The 18323-nt window shown below is 36.2% G+C and overlaps 2 protein-coding genes across 6 annotated transcripts in view; both read right to left on the reverse strand.

Annotated features, from left to right (window-relative positions):
• Window positions 1-147: 147 nt before the first annotated feature.
• carm1l (coactivator-associated arginine methyltransferase 1, like) lies at window positions 148-14156 on the reverse strand. Of its 5 annotated transcripts, none has more exons than XM_027141011.2 (14): window positions 13896-14156; window positions 10219-10344; window positions 9717-9823; window positions 9048-9128; window positions 8854-8964; window positions 7917-8094; window positions 7054-7144; window positions 5236-5317; window positions 5051-5136; window positions 4887-4976; window positions 4302-4439; window positions 3862-3951; window positions 2350-2466; window positions 148-525 (listed from the first exon to the last, which is right to left on the reverse strand). In XM_027141011.2, the coding sequence occupies exons 1-13, from the start codon at window positions 14047-14049 to the stop codon at window positions 2442-2444; spliced, it is 1359 nt and encodes a 452-aa protein (XP_026996812.2). In that variant the 5' UTR covers window positions 14050-14156; the 3' UTR covers window positions 148-525; window positions 2350-2441. The 5 variants fall into 5 exon arrangements, with proteins under 5 accessions (XP_026996812.2, XP_026996811.2, XP_026996809.2 ...); XM_027141010.2 differs by having other exon boundaries at window positions 9048-9131; XM_027141008.2 differs by having other exon boundaries at window positions 9048-9152.
• A 3930-nt stretch (window positions 14157-18086) lies between these two features.
• The window catches only part of LOC113639256 (caspase-3-like), a 3420-nt gene continuing 3183 nt past the window's right edge, over window positions 18087-18323 (reverse strand). Inside the window, exon 4 of the mRNA XM_027140996.2 lies at window positions 18087-18323. This exon is cut by the window's right edge and continues 443 nt beyond it. The gene's annotated coding sequence lies outside the window, so the exon portion shown is untranslated.

Consider the following 18323-nt stretch of genomic DNA (forward strand, 5'->3'; position numbering starts at 1 on the left):
TCTACAACTGTAAAGAATTAATATATGTTCCAGCCTTATTTTGTCTTATTTATATATTTAATTATTATATAAATACAAACAGCCACCTGTTAGCTGTAGTTTGAAATATCAAGAAAGAGTTTACACATTTTTTCATTTATGTTTTATTTGAAAAATCAGCATTACAGAGTAAAAAGGGAGTCGATGCATACAGTCACTCAGTTTGTAGTAATAAATTGAGTTAAAAAGTTATGTCTAATAAAACATCATTGGGGAAATATTTTTGATGTAAGATAAATCAGTCTAAAATCTAAAAATCCTTAGTTAGAATTATGATAGCAAGGAAGGATTATATACACACATTCATGAAATTTATAAAGGTTTTTACAGTTATGTAATATGAATTATTATTAAATGGATGCGAATAGAAATGTTGCACATACAGCATCTGTTTGAATGCTGAAAATAAAATTAACATTTGTATGATTTCATGTGGATTTCAGAGCAGACTGGAAATCCCAGCAACGAATGGTGAATTAAGCATACCTGAGAGAGAGAGAGAGAGAGAGAGAGAGAGAGAGAGAGAGAGAGAGAGAGAGAGAGAGAGAGAGAAAGGAGAGGAGAGAAAAAGAGAGAGAGGAGAGGAGAAAAGAAAAAACTCTCTCTTCTCTCTCTCTCTCTCTCTCTCTATTCGCTCCCTCTCTCTCCTCTCTCTCTCTCTCCCGCTCTCTCTCCCCCTTTCTCTCTTCTCTTTTTTCCCCCTCTCCTCTTCCCTCTTCGCTTTCTCTCTCTCTCTCGCTCTCTTCTTCCTCTTCTTCTCTCCCCCTCTCTCTTCCCACCTCTCTCCCTCTTTTCCCTACTCCTCTCGCCCTTCTCTTCTCTCCCCCTTTCGCTCTTCTCTTCTCCCCCCATCTCTTCTTCCCCTCTTTCTCTTTTCTCTCTCTCTCTCTTTTTCTCTCTATCTTTCTCTCTCTTCTCTCTCTCTGAGAGAGAGAGAGAGAGAGAGAGAAATTCATTTTAACAAGATACCAGACCTTCAGCGCATTACATATAAAATTGTTCAGAACATAACTACTTGAGGGTTAGAGTCTTTAACAATGAATCTCAACTACTCGGGCATTTGACTGGACTCTTTAACCTTTAAAACCCATCAGATGTCAATGTCTGAATTGTACAAAGTCATCTCACATTTAAATGCCACAAGTGACTTTTACCAAAAAAAGAGAAAGAAATTTAATATAGATAATGATGATATTCAAGAACTCATTTCTAATTCTTTACATTTTTACTCTAATATTTGTTGTAGAATTGATAATAAATTTACAAGTACAGGAAAGGTGGGTCTTTCAGTGGCACTGGAGTCAATGTGATTTTATTTTTACTTTTTGTTTGTCTTTAAATACTTTAATGCTACAACATTATACATAGATAGGTAAAATGTGTTAGGACAAATGAGCTCGCTTGAGAAAACCAGAAAGTTTGTAACTGTTTCATAAACATGAATACATTTTGAAGGAAAGAAAGACAGACAGAAAAATAAACAGCTACTGGTTGAATGGTAGATCACAGGGTCCTAACGGTTGATTGGGGTCCTAACGGTTAAGTGTAGAGTTCAGTAAGTGTGTGCCCATTACTGGTATATTGTTAGACAGATAGATAGAGAATGTGTGGCATTTATGAATCGAAAGGCTCTGTTACAGCTTCACTGAGGGAGAGAAGAGGGGCTTTGTGTGTGAGATTTGACAGCTGGAGTTTGAATCATGAACATTCCCGAATCAGGCTCTGAACATTCTGTCAGTGTGAGTGAATGAGATTTTTTGGGATGTTTGAGCATGCAGTACAGGAAAACTGAACGACTATTCTGACTTTGAATGTAGAAAAGTTTAAGGGTTCTAGATCCAAAATAATCAATGGCAATCAATGGAAATTTTGCCATTTCATGCTCTCATAACAGGAAAACTATCAGAAATGTCACTAAATTGGCTTGAAGCATGAAGCTTAAAAACTCCTGGAGAAGAAGCGTTTAGAATTATTTGGTATAATAATAATAATAATAATAATAATAATAATAATAATAATAATAATAATAATAATAATAATAATGCATATAAAATCATATAATTATAAGTAATATATTCAGTTCTGGAAAATTTGCAGTTTTAAGAACTAAAGTAGTAATAGCAAATCTGTATTTTTTTTTTATTATTGTAAATGTAAATTATGTAAATTATTATAGTTTTATTATATTAATATATGTATTGATCATTGTAAATGATTATAGTAAATTATAATACCATGTAAATATTTTAGTTTTTGTTCTTTTTATTTTTTTAATAACTACCACTGCAGCTTCATGTGACTTTACTTTACCCAGCCTACTCCACGGATGATGCTTTTCCAGCCACTGTGGCACTGACTACTCTGCCAATCCTCACTTAATGCTCTTTACTGCTGTGGGCTCTTTACATCTGCAGCCACCCTGGCATCCTAAACAGGCACACACATACACACGTATGTAATGAACAGAACCGTTTGCCGTTGCATACTTCTGAAAAATAGATTTATAATTTTGATAAGTATGTAATCCATGGGTAATACTTTAGTAACTAATTTTCATAATGAGATTAAGACACTGTTGTTTATATCAGCAAATATAACTGTGTGGGGCTTCTCAAGGCAAAAATCACAAGATGCCACCACTAGATAGCAGTAAAGGTAAGTGTCAGTCAGCATTCCTACACACCATTAGGACATTTCAGGTTGAAGTAGATTTTCTGTCTGTTTAGTAGTGTTATGAGTTTCATGTGTAGTAAATACACACTTTCTAAACTACCCTGAAAACCCAGAAAACATTCCCTTGTAGGACTAACAAAAAAAATAGAACATTTGTTTTTAAGTTAGAATTTAAAAGATATAATATATGATTAATGCCACCTTTTCATCAGTTTTTCACAAAAGCCAGAAAATGTTTTTTTTTATTATTATTGTTGTTGTTTCTTCATTCATTCATTTTCTACCGCTTTATCCGAACTACCTCGGGTCACGGGGAGCCTGTGCCTATCTCAGGCGTCATCGGGCATCAAGGCAGGATACACCCTGGACGGAGTGCCAACCCATCACAGGGCACACACACACACTCATTCACTCACGCAATCACACACTACGGACAATTTTTCCAGAGATGCCAATCAACCTACCATGCATGTCTTTGGACCGGGGGAGGAAACCGGAGTACCCGGAGGAAACCCCCGAGGCACGGGGAGAACATGCAAACTCCACACACACAAGGCGGAGGCGGGAATCGAACCCCGACCCTGGAGGTGTGAGGCGAACGTGCTACCCACTAAGCCACCGTGCCCCCCTGTTGTTGTTTCTGTTGTTATTAAAAATATTATTAATAACAATTATTAATAAAAATATCACCAATAACAACAATAATAATAATAATAATAATAATAAACTAATAAATAAATAAATAAATACATTTCCCTCAAGTTCTATGAAAAAAGCTACACTACTGACTTAGATCTTAGAAAACAACCGTAAATGGAATTTTATTTTAATTATACCCAATATATCTAATATTTCATTTATATAATTATTAGAAGGAGAAAATAATATGCTTGGGGATCCTATAATAAAACAATAAAATAATAATAATAATAATAATAATAATAATAATAATAATAATAATAATAATAATAATAATAATAATAATAAAAACTGAACTAAAAATACTAAAAGAAAATTTAAAAGCTTAAAAGTATTAAAAGCTTAAAAAGCATGTTTTGTGGTGTCTGTTTTAAGTACAAATAGAAAATTAGTCATTCTGAACCAACCAGAGCCCGTGCTTGTGATATAAAGTGTTAGTGTGATGCCTACCGAAAGAAGAGGTTTTTAAGGTCCAATGTGTTGCCAGATTTAAAGCCAGATTCATCAATTACAGCTGTGATATGAATGTCATAGCTCTGCCTGTCAAATAAGAAAGATGGAAAATTGTGAATTTCAAAAGGATCAAAGAAAACATCACAGGTGGTTAATAAAGTCATTGTATCTCTAAGGTAAGGTAAGGTAAGGTACTTTATTGTCCTTGTATACAGTATACATTGTATATGGCAACTCTTAGAGAGAAACAATTTAAACATAACACTTATGATAGGGAGTTAAATTAAAATGGTTAAAGAGACGGTAAACAGCACTATAAAATATACAAAAGTTTGCTAATGAATGTATTTCCTTGATTATTAAAATGTATATTTATATTGAAATGTACAGTATATTGCACACTGAAATGTAGATATTGCACATTTTGCATATAATACCTCTTATTGGCAATTAATAGAACCTGTCCAGATAGCGTCTGGCCTGTTTTGGCAAACAGAGGTGTCTGTAGGAGACATCGGACCTGGTACCAGTGAGACAGTGGCTCATGCGGTGCAGTGGACAGCCACACTGTTGTCCTTTGGAGTACAACATAATGACCAGTTCATTAGATTTGACTCTGACTGTATACCTGAGAGCATTCATTCATTCATTTTCTACCGCTTGTCTGAACTTCTCGGGTCATGGGGAGCCTGTGCCAGGCGTCATCAGGCGTCATCGGGCATCAAGGCAGGATACACCCTGGACGGAGTGCCAACCCATCGCAGGGCACACACACTCTCATTCACTCACACACTCACACACTACAGACAATTTTCCAGAGATGCCAATCAACCTACCATGCATGTCTTTGGGGAGGAAACCAGAGTACCCGGAGGAAACCCCCGAGGCACAGGGAGAACATGCAAACTCTACACACAAGGCGGAGGCGGGAATCGAACCAGGGAGGTGTGAGGCGAACGTGCTAACCACTAAGTCACCGTGCCCCCTAACTGAGAGCATAATCAGTTCAAATCAATTCTCACCTTGAGCCGACAAACGCCACATCAAACCAAAACGCAAGTCCATGAATCAGTCCTGACTGCATGAGTTTGAAAACAAAGGGAATTTCTATCCTGATGAAACAAAGAGCCACCAATTATTATTTTATTTGTAAGTACGCTTTAGAAATGATTATATAATTCTATACCTGTGCAAGTCCTCTTCTTTTGCTTCCATGAAGTTAATGCTGTGTTTTACAGACCTTGCCATCAGAATCTGAGTATCAAACGTATCCTGGAAAAGACAGAACCATTCATTTAAATCATTTTGATGAACAAACATTTTAAAGACAGAAATTTATGTGGAACGTGGATGCTAAATGTGGATACAAACCACAATTGGTTGTCTGAAGAACTCATCCATGGCTGCAGGATGGAGGCCACTCAGGTTTACACCGTAGAAAGAGCTCTGGAGCCTGCAGAGACATTTATTTCAGTGTTTATCAGCACAATAAATACATAATAATGTCCATATCAAAGTAACCTTGGAGAAAAAGAGAGAAGTGCATTCACAAGGTCTAAGCTTATCAAAACTGACAGACAGACTGCAAGTTGCAAAACATCACAACATTATGTTATTAAAATAACCAGCAATTAAAGCCAATATCTCTGTAGCTTAAAGATAAAAGCTGTACATTGTGAAGCTGGAAATCGACAGAAAAGAACGAGAGCTGAAAGACATACAAATTGGTTAAGAAACACAAAACCCAGAGCTTCAAGCAATGGAAAAAATAATAATATGATCTGATGACTTGTCTCTCACCCCGTGTTCCACATCTAGACATGGTCAATTTTATACAAAGCTAAAGACTCAGTGAAGCAAAGGAAACCTCTGATGAGAAACAGACTTAAGTCATAATTATTAAACATGTCAAACTTCTTTATAAATCCGATTCGCAGAGTTTGAACAACCGTCTTAATCATTTAGAGTCTCTGTTTCAGGATTGCTGATAAAATATTCCTCAGAGTTTTAGAGAAAAAATGGACATGAGGATAGAAAAAGAAACATCATGTGTGGTTAGTAGGTATGGGAATAAAAACAGTATACAGTATATTCCGGTTTGTGAACCTGATCTACTGCTTTCCTGCTAACCCTTTAACGTTCAATAACATCTAATATTCATACTTTATTCATTCACAGAAATATCATGAGATAGAGATATAAAGCATGTACTGTGTATTAGACCTATTTTGAGAAATAGGATCATTTTTTCTCATTTTATGCTTGAAATATTCTCGTTCTATTGGTAAATACATATCGTCTCGAAATAAACAAAAAATATTTTCCTTTTAAGTTTGAAAAACTTTGTATAAAATAAAAAAAATAAAAAAAGCACAATCTTTTTCTACATGTTTTGGTCTATATATGATAGATGAATTTAATCTTTATTAAAATCAATTTTACTTGTAAGTTTCCACAAAGTTGAGACAGTGGCTTGCTTGGGCAGATTCCCCTAATATCTGATTACAGGTAAAATCAGGGTCAGCACCTTCTCAGCAATTTGCTTGGTTAACTCAGAGAGAAATAGAGATGCTGGACACCCTGTCTCTTTGCAATGAGTCAGGATTGTAGTGCGCTGGAGCATACAGCAGCAGGAAGAAGGCTTGTTACAGGTCACAGTACCATATGAGCAGAACCTTGGCTGTGGGTGGTGGGCCGACTGCCGTTTCTCTGTGACGGCCAACTCCAGGCCCTTGGGAGGCATCAAATAAACTATGGTGGAGACTATAAACATTCAGAGGGAAGCACGGAGCCATGGTAAGAAGAACTGTGAGGGTCGAGGAGGGGTCAGGTATGGTCTGTTAAAACACTGGTATTTCTCCTCAACCCATCATCCATGGACAAGAGGAATGTTTGAGTATTAGTAAGAATATGAGCCCAACCAAGTCACCTACAAGATTTCCAAGAGCAGGCTTTTGTATTAATGAACTAAAGAATCATTACTAGCAACTAGGAAAGTATTTTCTGTTTACAGATACACAAAAATGTTGTATACCACATTAAACCATTTTATACAACTTCATATAAATGTATGTTAACGTGAATTGTAGGCTAGTATGGCTTGTATAAAAAATCTTTGCACTTTCCCACCTCAGGTTATTCGCTGAAGACTATAAAGACTACTAATGGTGTGATGTTGAGATTAGTTACCAGAAGTTGGAGCGTGCGTGGTGCTCCAAGTAAAGCTGCTCATCTGTAAATGGGGCCAGGTGGATGTCACTGAAGGTGGGGAACATCATACCTTACCATAAAAAAGAAATATTCCATTCAACCAGTGACAGTGATATACATTTTTCTGTAAATCTGCTAATTCTTACAATTATCCAATTAGCCAGTCATGTAGGGATGTTGTAGCCTAGTGGGTAAGGTGTTGGGCTACCAATTGGAAGGTTGCCACTGCTGGGCCCCCGAGCAAGACATTTAATGCTCAGTTGTATAAAAATGAGATAAAATGTAAGTTGCTCTGGATAAGGGTGTCTGATAAATGCTGTAAATGTAGCAGCAGATATTTTAAAGAACAGATCATGTTTTTCTTTTCTATTAGCAACTGCAACTGTACAGTTTCCGTGAGCCTGCACACACTGTACACTCAGATGCCTCTTCCTGCCTGACAGGAGTGCTGTGTGAACTTATGCTGCTTTAGTCTGCCTGCCTCAAAGTTTGATGTGTTGTGCATTCTGAGATACTTTTCTGCTCACCATGGTTGTAAAGAGTGGATATATTAGTCACTGTAGCCTTCAGTTGTCTAAAATTATATAAAAATGTAAGTCATTCTGGATAAAAGCATCTGTCATATGTGTAAATGTAAAATCCCATTCTTTCATTATGCAGTGCACAACTGCCACATGAATGGCTGATCGGATTCAATTTAATGCATGTTTAAAATGGGAAGTGAGTGTACAAATGTACTGTGAAATAAACAGGAATTATTGTTATTAATTGATGAGTTTGGCTGAAACCCATTCAATAAAGGTTACTCATTTCTGTGTCGGTTATCCTACACCTCCACAAACCTTTAGGCTTCAACCATTTTTTGGAGTGTAAATAACTCTCCAGCATCCTCTCATTGAGAAGCATATAGCCAATGGGTTCTGAGATTATGACGTCTACTTTCTCAAGGCAGGACACCTCCTCGATCTTTCCAGCAAGCACCGTGATCCTGTCCGACATTCCATTACTCCTCACTAGTACCTGAGAGATATAGACATGTCTCAGTTAGTTAATCTACATTATTATCTGGCATAAGTTTCTGTTTAATTAACTAATTTTTTTACATTTTTCCTCCATCAAAATACACACACACACACACACACACACACACACACACACACACACACACACACACACACACACACACACACACACACACACACACAATCACAGACCATTTAGGGTGCATGCAGCAACATGAGCAAAAATGTAAAAAATGCTGATAATAATCACCCAGGAAGCCAAGATAGCATGACGTGCCTTTATTGCAATTTCTAAACAAAGATGAAAATTAAACCTAGAAGCTGTACTTGGCAGATTTTCTAGTAGTGCACTGGAAATGATACGAAACACATCTGGTTGTATTTTAAAACCGTTACCGATGAAAAGTGAGCAAAAATCGAGTGTAAACTATGCCTGACTGTCCAGCAAGCATCCTAACCATGCATGAAAGTATGCTTCCTTTCATTATGTCCTCGTAGCCCTTTTCATCACACACAAATGCTAGATCTGTCCATAAGCCATTAAGTAATCAGAATGCCATGCTTTCAGATCAGCATTGTAAGCTCTGTACTCATGAGCCTTGTTAGATATTTCCTCAGATCTATCACCTTGACCACAAATGGAACTTATTTTCACAGTACTGAGTGAGTTATAGTGTGTGATCATGACCCAGTTTGCCAAGAACACTCATCAGGGAGAATGAAATCAGGGAGGCAAATCCAGTGAAGTGATAAGTACTTCCGCGTGTTTGGCTACAGAACTGGCCTCCACTGCATACACTTTCCTAGCTCCAGCCTGGATGGCAAAAAAGGACAAAATCCCTGTTCCACAGCCAACATCAAGCACCACCTGTATAAAGAAAGACAATGATGAAAAATGATGAACCTAAACAAATAATAAAAAGTCACAAAGATCAGAAATTCTTTACTAACTTTATCTCTGAAGTCAATGTCGTTCACTAAAATGGCTTTTTGGTACGTGGCTGTTCTCAGGAAATCCTGAAGCATGTTCTGCTGCTGTGAAAGACAGCCATAAAACTGCAAAAGGTAAATAGAGATTGAATTCTTTTATTTTTTTTGTATGGTCTATTTTATATTTGTGTTACAAAGTAAAGACTTTAAAGCCAAAAAAAATCATTTTCACAATTTTCCCCTTTTGCCTGTTAATATAATTGTTTTATTAAAGTATGATATGTCGTTATTTAATACGTTTAAAAGTATAAAAATCATTGACAAATTGTTGTGATATAAAACAGTAAATCACCTTCAGGGTGGTAATAGAAACTTATAAAGCTTCACATCACTTATGGCACCTTGACGTTGATTATTTTTCTGCAACTTTCCCATTGAATTTTAGTCCATACTTCTTGTGATGCTAGCTAATGTTTTGAGATCTTCGGGTCATACGGTACTTGTCATTGGTTAGCAAATACTTAACGTTTGTCCACGTTCTTGTGTCACTAAGTTACTGTTAATACCTGAAATCTGTGTTTAGGTTTTTTCTCAAATTGATTCTTTTTTTTTTTTTTTTTTTTTTTACTGTTCCTTTCATACTTTGAGAAATATTTGTGTGTAGTGATTTTACACACTGTTGGATATTACCTGGAAGTACTGGAGGGCTGATGAGCTCTCTGTCCTCTGATCGAACGCTGACAGCTCTCTGCCGTTGTCGATCCATGCCCTTATCATTCTGTGGAAAGTCTGAAATTCTGGAGGATAAATGATGTTTGAATAAGATGAGGATATCACACTTCTACAGCATGATGATGAGTAATGTATTCTGAATACACGCCAAACACCAGGATGGTGTACGATTTCTCAGGCATGTTAAAGCACAGTTCAGCCCTCAGGTTCAAAGTGAAATGACTGAGAATGAAGAGTGTTGAGATGTAGAACTTTAAACAGGGACTTTTTGCGCTGAAATAGACATCATTGTTCAGTGATTATGAAGAGATACATAATGCTTATTTTTAAAGCCAATTAAGTGAAACACAAATGGCCAATATTTCCAACTCATTTTATGTGCACCAGCAAGGTACGAAACGAAAGATTCCCATTTTTATCTTGCACTTCAAGATATGAAACAATTTATTAAAACGTTCACCTGTCTGTGTTTTGAACCGCAGTAGGATGCTCGCACAACCCACTGTTACAAGGAAGCCCTGAGTTCCCACTCGACAACACTCCGTCTCTCTCGTGATGGAGAACTTAACGACACAGGCTCCATTACCTGAAAGAAATCATACAGAAAATCCGACATCAAATCAACAGCTATCAGTTATCTCAAAATCTAGAAGACATTTGTAACATCTAAGCCAGGACTTTTCAGGCTAGAGGAGCCTAAATCAGTGATTAGTTACGACTACCTAATATCTAAATTAATAGTATAGTGAAGCATAAATCATGCTGACTGGAGTCTATCAAAAGATGAATTTAACTATTAGAAACTGTAAGTAATCTACAGTACCTGGTCAAATGGATCTGGAGCCTATTTTGGAAACACTGGGCAAAAGAAAGGACTTCACCCTGAGCAATCATTCACTTCTAAGGGCATTTGAGCTTAGCCAATCCAGCTCCATGCATGTTTTTTGTAGATGTGAGTAGAAAATGGAAGAAATCCATATAGACACATCAAACTCTACACAGAGAGCAGTTCAAGCTCAGGATCAAACCGAGGACCTGGGAACTGTGAATAATTATGAAATGCACAAATCTCAGTGCCAGACCCAAGCCAGGATAAAATGGGAGGGTTGTGTCACGAAGGGCTTCCTATGTAAAACCTGTACCAAAATCAAATACGTGGATCAGATGATGGCTGTGGTGACCCCAAACAGGGAGCAGCTGGCAGCAAGGACAGCGACAACATATGTCTCCGGACACCAGTCTCTTGTGGACAAGTGGCATGTTTGTAAAATAAGTTGTGTTAAAGCAGACAGCAAACAGTCTGTTCTGGTCTTACTACATACATGACCACAGCCTCCATTGAATTATTTCTCAGCTTAAGATGTAGACAAGTCTCCTAAATTGACAGTGAGGATATGTTTAAGTCCTCCAACTTTTCCACAGTTGTCTGAGATTGGATATAGGACAAGTCTTGGACACGTCCATGAAAGTTCACTTTCATAGAAAAAAATATTAAACCCTTCAAGGTGACCCTACAGCTCTGAAGATGTTCCTCAAACAAGTTTTAAAGCCACAATATCAGTGCTTAAGTTACAGAGCTGGGCTTTAGCTAGGTAAGAGTGTAGAAGAGACAGCGGTGACCACCTGATGCGTAATCATTTATACAATAATCCTTGGTATGGGATTTGGTATGTGCTGTACATGGCCACACTATCTGATCCTGTGCGCCAAGAGCAGAGCAGTGTACCGTAGCAAAGGAAAACAGTCTAGCAGTGCACGCGAGACTGGAGCTCGGTGAGCAGAACCAGCATGCGGCCTCTGAGCTTCCACAGCAGCGCCGTAAATCCTCACTAACTGTCAGCATCACACAGCAGCTGGACCACACACACACACACACACACACACACACACACACACACACACGCACACACGCACACACATATCTAATTAATGTTACACCTTAATCTACCCTTTTGGGTAAGCTGCAGATTTTGTAAAACCAAATGTCTTCACAAAGTAAAAATTGTTAGATATTCCTATAAAAACATGCCCACACACATACACACATACATACATACAGTACATACATACATACACACACACACACACACACACACACACACACACACACACACACACACACACACACACACACACAGGGCCAGCTGAGTAAAGAGAGCAGTGAGTGAAGCAGGCACATCTCTTCATGTCCATGTATGTAGTATTTATCCCTCTGTGCTATTACAATATATAAGATGCACTTTATATAGAATTGTGTTAATGTACTTATGTAGCTCTGCATTTTATGTAGCACAAGGGGTCTGAATGATAGATATTCAGTCGAAATGACAAGAAAAGCTTCACTCTTTACTTGACTTTTTTCTTTATTTGCAATTACAAACGACAGACGACAAACGATTGCCTTGTCAGTGGGTTAGTGACAAGGATCGAAGCTAAATATTTTCTACTTAGATGTGTATGTTTTGCATGGAAATGTGAATGTCTCAGACATGTACAATGAGTTAATGTAATTAAAACATAAATTAAAAATCCAGGCTTCGGCCTATACTTTGTGTATATATTAACATTTTAAAGCGCACTTAAGGTTTCAAAGGTGTGATGAGGACAAGTACAATTCTTGCCTTCTTTTCAAAGTAAAGAAAAGCTCTTTATTAAAAGAGCTGTGATGTATAATAAATCAGTCTGTTTTTGAAAATAGACAATAACAAAATGATTCTATAAATCTTACACCGAAGGTTCCAGTCATTCAAAGCTCCACAAGCCTGTGCAAGCGTGCAGAAACTAGGACTAATGTTCATTACACGTATATATTTGTCATACATTCGTATGAACAATTCAAGTAGATTTTATTTGTATAGCACTTGAGAGGAACCAGACTCATAAGAAAACCATCCTCATCTGGGTGACACTCGTTTCCCTTGTCATACAAATTATGCAGAATGGTATCGTCAATCTGTTGTAATCTTTCTTAAGGCAAACCCATCTTTATTAAAGCAGTGCATTCTGGTTGCATTCAGAAAGTATAACTTAATTATGTGCTCCTCATTCTTATCTGATCATTTACACAAGCAACAGTTTTTCACATACGTTCACATTACATTATGAATTTCTTATTTATCTCTTTAGATACTGGACTTTTTGTCAGAGCAAAGAACTTATTGTTACCAACATGGACATTGTAGATTAGTTACTTAGACTAGAGCATCTCATTTTCTCTTCACATCGTCGCATTGCATGTTTTTTTTTAGAGCTATAATGCTCTAATGCGCAATAAAACCATATAATTGTTCGAATTGCTCTCTGTTAGCACAGTGCAACTGTAGACTTCAATTAGAAGTTAGATTTAAGTAAACACGCGTTAGTTCATTTTTCAGTAAAGAGAAAGTGTGTCGCTTGTTGGCTGTGGTTATATTCTAGATACGTGGAAGATGAAGTATTCCTTGTAACTGAAAATGTTACTTGTTGCTAAATGTTGCTTTCTCGCATATAAATAAGAACAAAACAATATAATCAAAGATCAATAAATTGCAATAAACTAGTGACGTTTATAGTTTATGCTTTTATGGTCATTTTAAGCATCAGGCCTCAGCTTCATATAAACAGAAGAAGAAATGGTGTATGCTATAGATTGCTGAATACAACTAATGTAAACATATATGTAAAGTCATAAATATATTGTAAAAAATATTTTGTTTAATACTTCTTTTTCTTCTTCATATACTTCATATTATTATTTTTTAATTGTATAGGAATAATGATACAAAAAATTTAATTTAACAGTCATTATCAGTGCAAAATATTAAATCAAATGATTTTTTTTAGCTGCACAAGGAGTTTTACTCATTCTTAAATCAAGATTAATTGCCTCTGCAATACTGTTAGGATGTTAGTCACTAATTACACCTATGTAGAATTTTGTCTAAAAAATATTAGCCAGCAGTGGAATTAAAATGCCTAAGGTTTTACATTTTAAATTACCGATATACTATAAGCATTATTATTATTATTATTATTATTATTAGTAGTAGTAGTAGTAGTAGTAGTAGTAGTAGTAGTAGTAGTAGTAGTAGTAGTAGTAGTAGTATTCATGGCATTCCACCATTTCTGCATATCAGCAAAGTTTGGATCCATCTTTACCGTCTTCTGCTGTAAGAGTGATGTCCTCTGTCTTTCTGTTGACCTTCAGTGTGAGATCCTGATCCTGTCTCTGATTGGACTCAGCGTCATCCTCAACGTCCTTCAGAAAACTCAGAGTGACACAGAGCCAGCTCTGCTCCAGGCTGCTGCCCATCTTTTAAAAGCTAAATACACATGTGTTCAGACACCTACATGATTTTGTGCTTAAGAGACTGAATTGCTGCCATGTTGCCCGAGACAAGCTGAAATGAAATGGATGCCTTGAAGTTCATTGGAAGTTCAGAGTCAGGAGAGAAGGCGGAGAGGTAGAGGTCTGTCCAAAAGCAATGGGTGTGACTAGAAACTCCCTAAGACTCTGGATCAAGCCAAAGTATATACTATAGAGTATCTTTAGGAATCTCAATATTATAAGTACATACACTGTATATTATCCAATGGGTTCTGTTTTATATGCAATGTACATATCTGTTACATATATTTATGACTAATATTTCATTTCTGTTCTGTTTCATACTGTTATGTTCTTAGCAGCTATTGCACATATGCACTGCTCTTAGACACTATTTATTTACATAGTTACAAACATTGCATATATTACACTAAGATAGCACCTATCTGCACTTTATTCATAATAGTCATACTGTTCTGTCAACTGTCTGCATACATGAACTATATTTATATATTGTGTATATATTTTTCCTGTACCTACCTGTATAGCTAAGTTCTATTTTTAATAAAAGTATAAGTTACAAATATATGACCATGACTTTGTACCTAGCACCAGTTATTCATAGCAGAAAGAAAAATATACCAGTTCTCAAAGGCTATTTATACGGAAATTACATCAAAATTAATCATTAAACCATAATCATACCTATGAAAGCCTAAAACAATACTTCACCACAATGCAGTTTGTACTTCAATTAAAATAGCTGCAAGTAACTTTTTATTTTATTTTGTGAAATAACACAAACCTTACCAGTAGATGTCGCCAGAGTGCTGTTTTACAAACCCCAGACATAACTCTGTTAGATTTGTGAGTAGAAATAATGTTCATGTTTGATTTGACTTTACTCATGATTTAAAGGCAGCAGGTGAGCTTAGATTAACCATTGTGTAATGTCTAACATTTCTTATATACTGCTTATCCAAGCATTTTCTCATGATCAGAATTTTTTATTATTATTGAGTGCTATTGCAAATAACTCTTCAACCCTGATTTTCTGCCAATACTAAAACAACAAAGAAGGCAACAAGGAACATTTTGTGAAAATATTATACAGGTCGTTCCAAAAGTCTCCATACGAAATGAGTCAAAATGAAGTCTCTTTCACTCTTGGGAATCTTGTGTTAACATGCCTGGTGTTATGTGTGTAATGGCATGCATCACAAGCTTGCAACAGCTCCTGGGTTGATTTCCTAGCCATGACAATGATTTCATACATTCTTCCTTTGTCAAAAGCATTCTTAAAGGTTGGGGGAAAAAATAGCATACATAATAAAGTATAAACTAAACAGGCATTATACCAATGTTGTATACCTTTGTGTAATATGTTTCATTTCTGTTATAAATGAGGACTTGGTCTGATATGGAAATAAACGAATGAATAAATCAAATGCTGTAACTGCACACAGATAAACTCCTGTCTGTCTGATAAGGAGAAAATGCTGATGAAGGTGATATACACTTGTGTGCGTGTGTGCAAACGTGTGTGATAGCGTGTATATGTAATGCATGTGCTGTACGTGAGGTTTGGGTGATCTTCATCGAGGACATCATGTCTTGTAGGGCAATAAACAAAGGGAAACTTTTGGGGCAGTTTAGTAGCAGTGTCCTGTTTGCTATTTCCTCATGTCCTCCTAAAAAGAGTTATACACATATCTGTATAAATAATTCAGTGAATAATTCAGTGCGATACATTGGACATAATTTTGTATATTTTTCCTCCGTGTTAAAAAAGATATTTATTCTTTTCTGTTTTCATTTCTCCATTATCTTCACTATCACTATATTCAGTAAAATAGTCAATATTTATGAGCTTAAATTTAAATCCTAGGTGTTGCACAGCTGTCTAGTTGTCTATACTTGTCTGAACAATAGAAAACAAAATAAATACAACCCTGTTTTTAGGATTGTTGTTTTTTTGGGTAAGGACAAATCTGTACAAAATAACACACCAGGCATTAAGGATGTCATGTTTATTTATTCATCCACTTGTCTTCACATATTCTCTTTAGTATCTGCTTGTTGTACTATCCCTAAACGTGTTCTGACATATATTTAATTTATTTCCTCTGCAACTTGATTTAATTCAGACAGACAGACCGTGCACTTGTTCCGCATATCTAGTAAATACTTGTTCCGTGTAGCAGTGTTGTGCTAATCGAATTAGACACATCAGTGGCACTGTTAGTTTTCCCATTGTGTGTTCAGCTGCTCTTTGACGCAGCAGATTGGTAAATAGATTTGCTTGACTTGAAGAAACACAGCATGTTAATGAGAAAGTATAGCAAGGGAAAATAAATAAGATCAAATAAATTTATGTGGACAAGGTGATATAAGTCCTAAGTATGTCTGTCTGTCTGTCTGTCTGTATGTATGCATGTGCTCTCAAAAGCCTACCACTGGCTCCTGTCTGGCTATTTTATTAAATTACACTGGTTTCCCATCCAAGAGATGGGAGATCTTACTTACTTGTCACACTTACACTGACAGTTTTACCCAGCTATAAAATATTATATCTTTAATATAATATTGGTTGTTTTTTTGCTTCAGATGTTTCATACAGAATCAGTCTAACTGATATGACATAGTTCATCTGAGTCATGGCACCAAGTTGTGAGACAGACATGTCTGGATTCCAGAAAAAAAATGATAAAATGTCAGCAAAAACTCAGTATAAATTGGTAGCTTGAACAAAACTAAAACCAGACAGCATAATGAGCAGTGATACTGGTCTTGAATTAATGATAAACTGGTTATACAGTTGTACATCTTCCATCCTCTTATGTGCTCACTTACTTGATATGACATATAATACTGCTTTGAAATTGTTTCATTAACCTGATACAAGCTCCTAATTCATACTAGAACAGGAAAACTAGTAACTTGTTTAGTTTGTGACAGATTTGAAGTGATTATAAGCAATTCTGGTGAAGGCAGTGTATTGCAGTGTAATGCTCTGTGCCATGGTCTGCCTTGGCTCCTGGCATTGATGTGGATGTTACATTGACACCTACCTCCTATCTAAACATTGACTTAGACCAAAAAAACGTCTACAGTGTAAATATTCCATCATGTCAGTGGCCTCTCCGAGAACAACAGAGTTCATGGTGTTGACAAATTCTCCAGATCTCAATCAGATTAAGCATTTGTAGGATGTGCTGGACAAACAAAAAAGTCCATGGATGACCATCTTACAACTTACAGGATCTGCTGCTACTCTTTTGGTGCCAGATACCACAGCATACCTTCAGAGGCGTTGTGGAGACCATGCCTCAGAGCTGTTTTGGTGGTACAAGGTAAACCTACACACTATTACGCCAGTGGTTTTAAGATTATGGCTGATTGGTGTATATTTACATTATATGTTAATATGTGCGTGTTTTTAACATCTATGTAAGTCTTTTTTTTGTGATTGTGTGTACTGAAAATGATCCATGTGCCTTGACTTGACTCTTGACTTGAGTCAATCATGACAACAGATTTTAAATCAGTGAATCTTTTACGCATGAGTGAGATTCACTTCTCACAGTTAGGAGTTGAACAAGTTCAGAGTATGTGAGTCATGTTCAGTTCACTCATTTTCTTACATGTAATAGCAACACTTAACACTGACATACAGTACAAGTACATTAAAAAAACAACACAAAGTAATTAATATAATTACTTACCTTGGTTTGTTGTCTACCTCAGATGGCAGCAGGGTCAGGCTCCACACTTAGGCAAACTATTCAACTGAACGAATCAGTTAAGTCTGAATGAATCATTTTCATGATTCATATTATTAAAGTCGTTTTAAAGACTCAAAACTCTATTAGAGGCCCAAGATTGCACCAGTTTGAACAGTGAAACTAATACAAACACTCACAGCTTGTATCAGCAGGTGACAAATATAAAATGAACATTTGTGTTAATGGGAAAGTGAGATGAGAGAATGTCTTTTGTGGATATTATTGAGCAACTCAGAGTGACAGTGACACTTTATTCTACATCCAGAACAATCCAAAACAACAATTGTCCCAAAACTTTCTTGAAACTTTCTTAAGTAATGTTTGTACAGACATATGACATAATCGTGTATTCATTCAAGTATCGTCATTATTTATAACATTGTTAAATATGTGCAAATACTCTCCAGTCCTATGCTCATATATATATATATATATTGATATATATATATGGTTTAATACACAAATCAATCTGCT

The sequence above is a fragment of the Tachysurus fulvidraco genome, chromosome 20 (genome assembly GCF_022655615.1).
Source record: "Tachysurus fulvidraco isolate hzauxx_2018 chromosome 20, HZAU_PFXX_2.0, whole genome shotgun sequence".
NCBI lineage: Eukaryota > Metazoa > Chordata > Actinopteri > Siluriformes > Bagridae > Tachysurus > Tachysurus fulvidraco.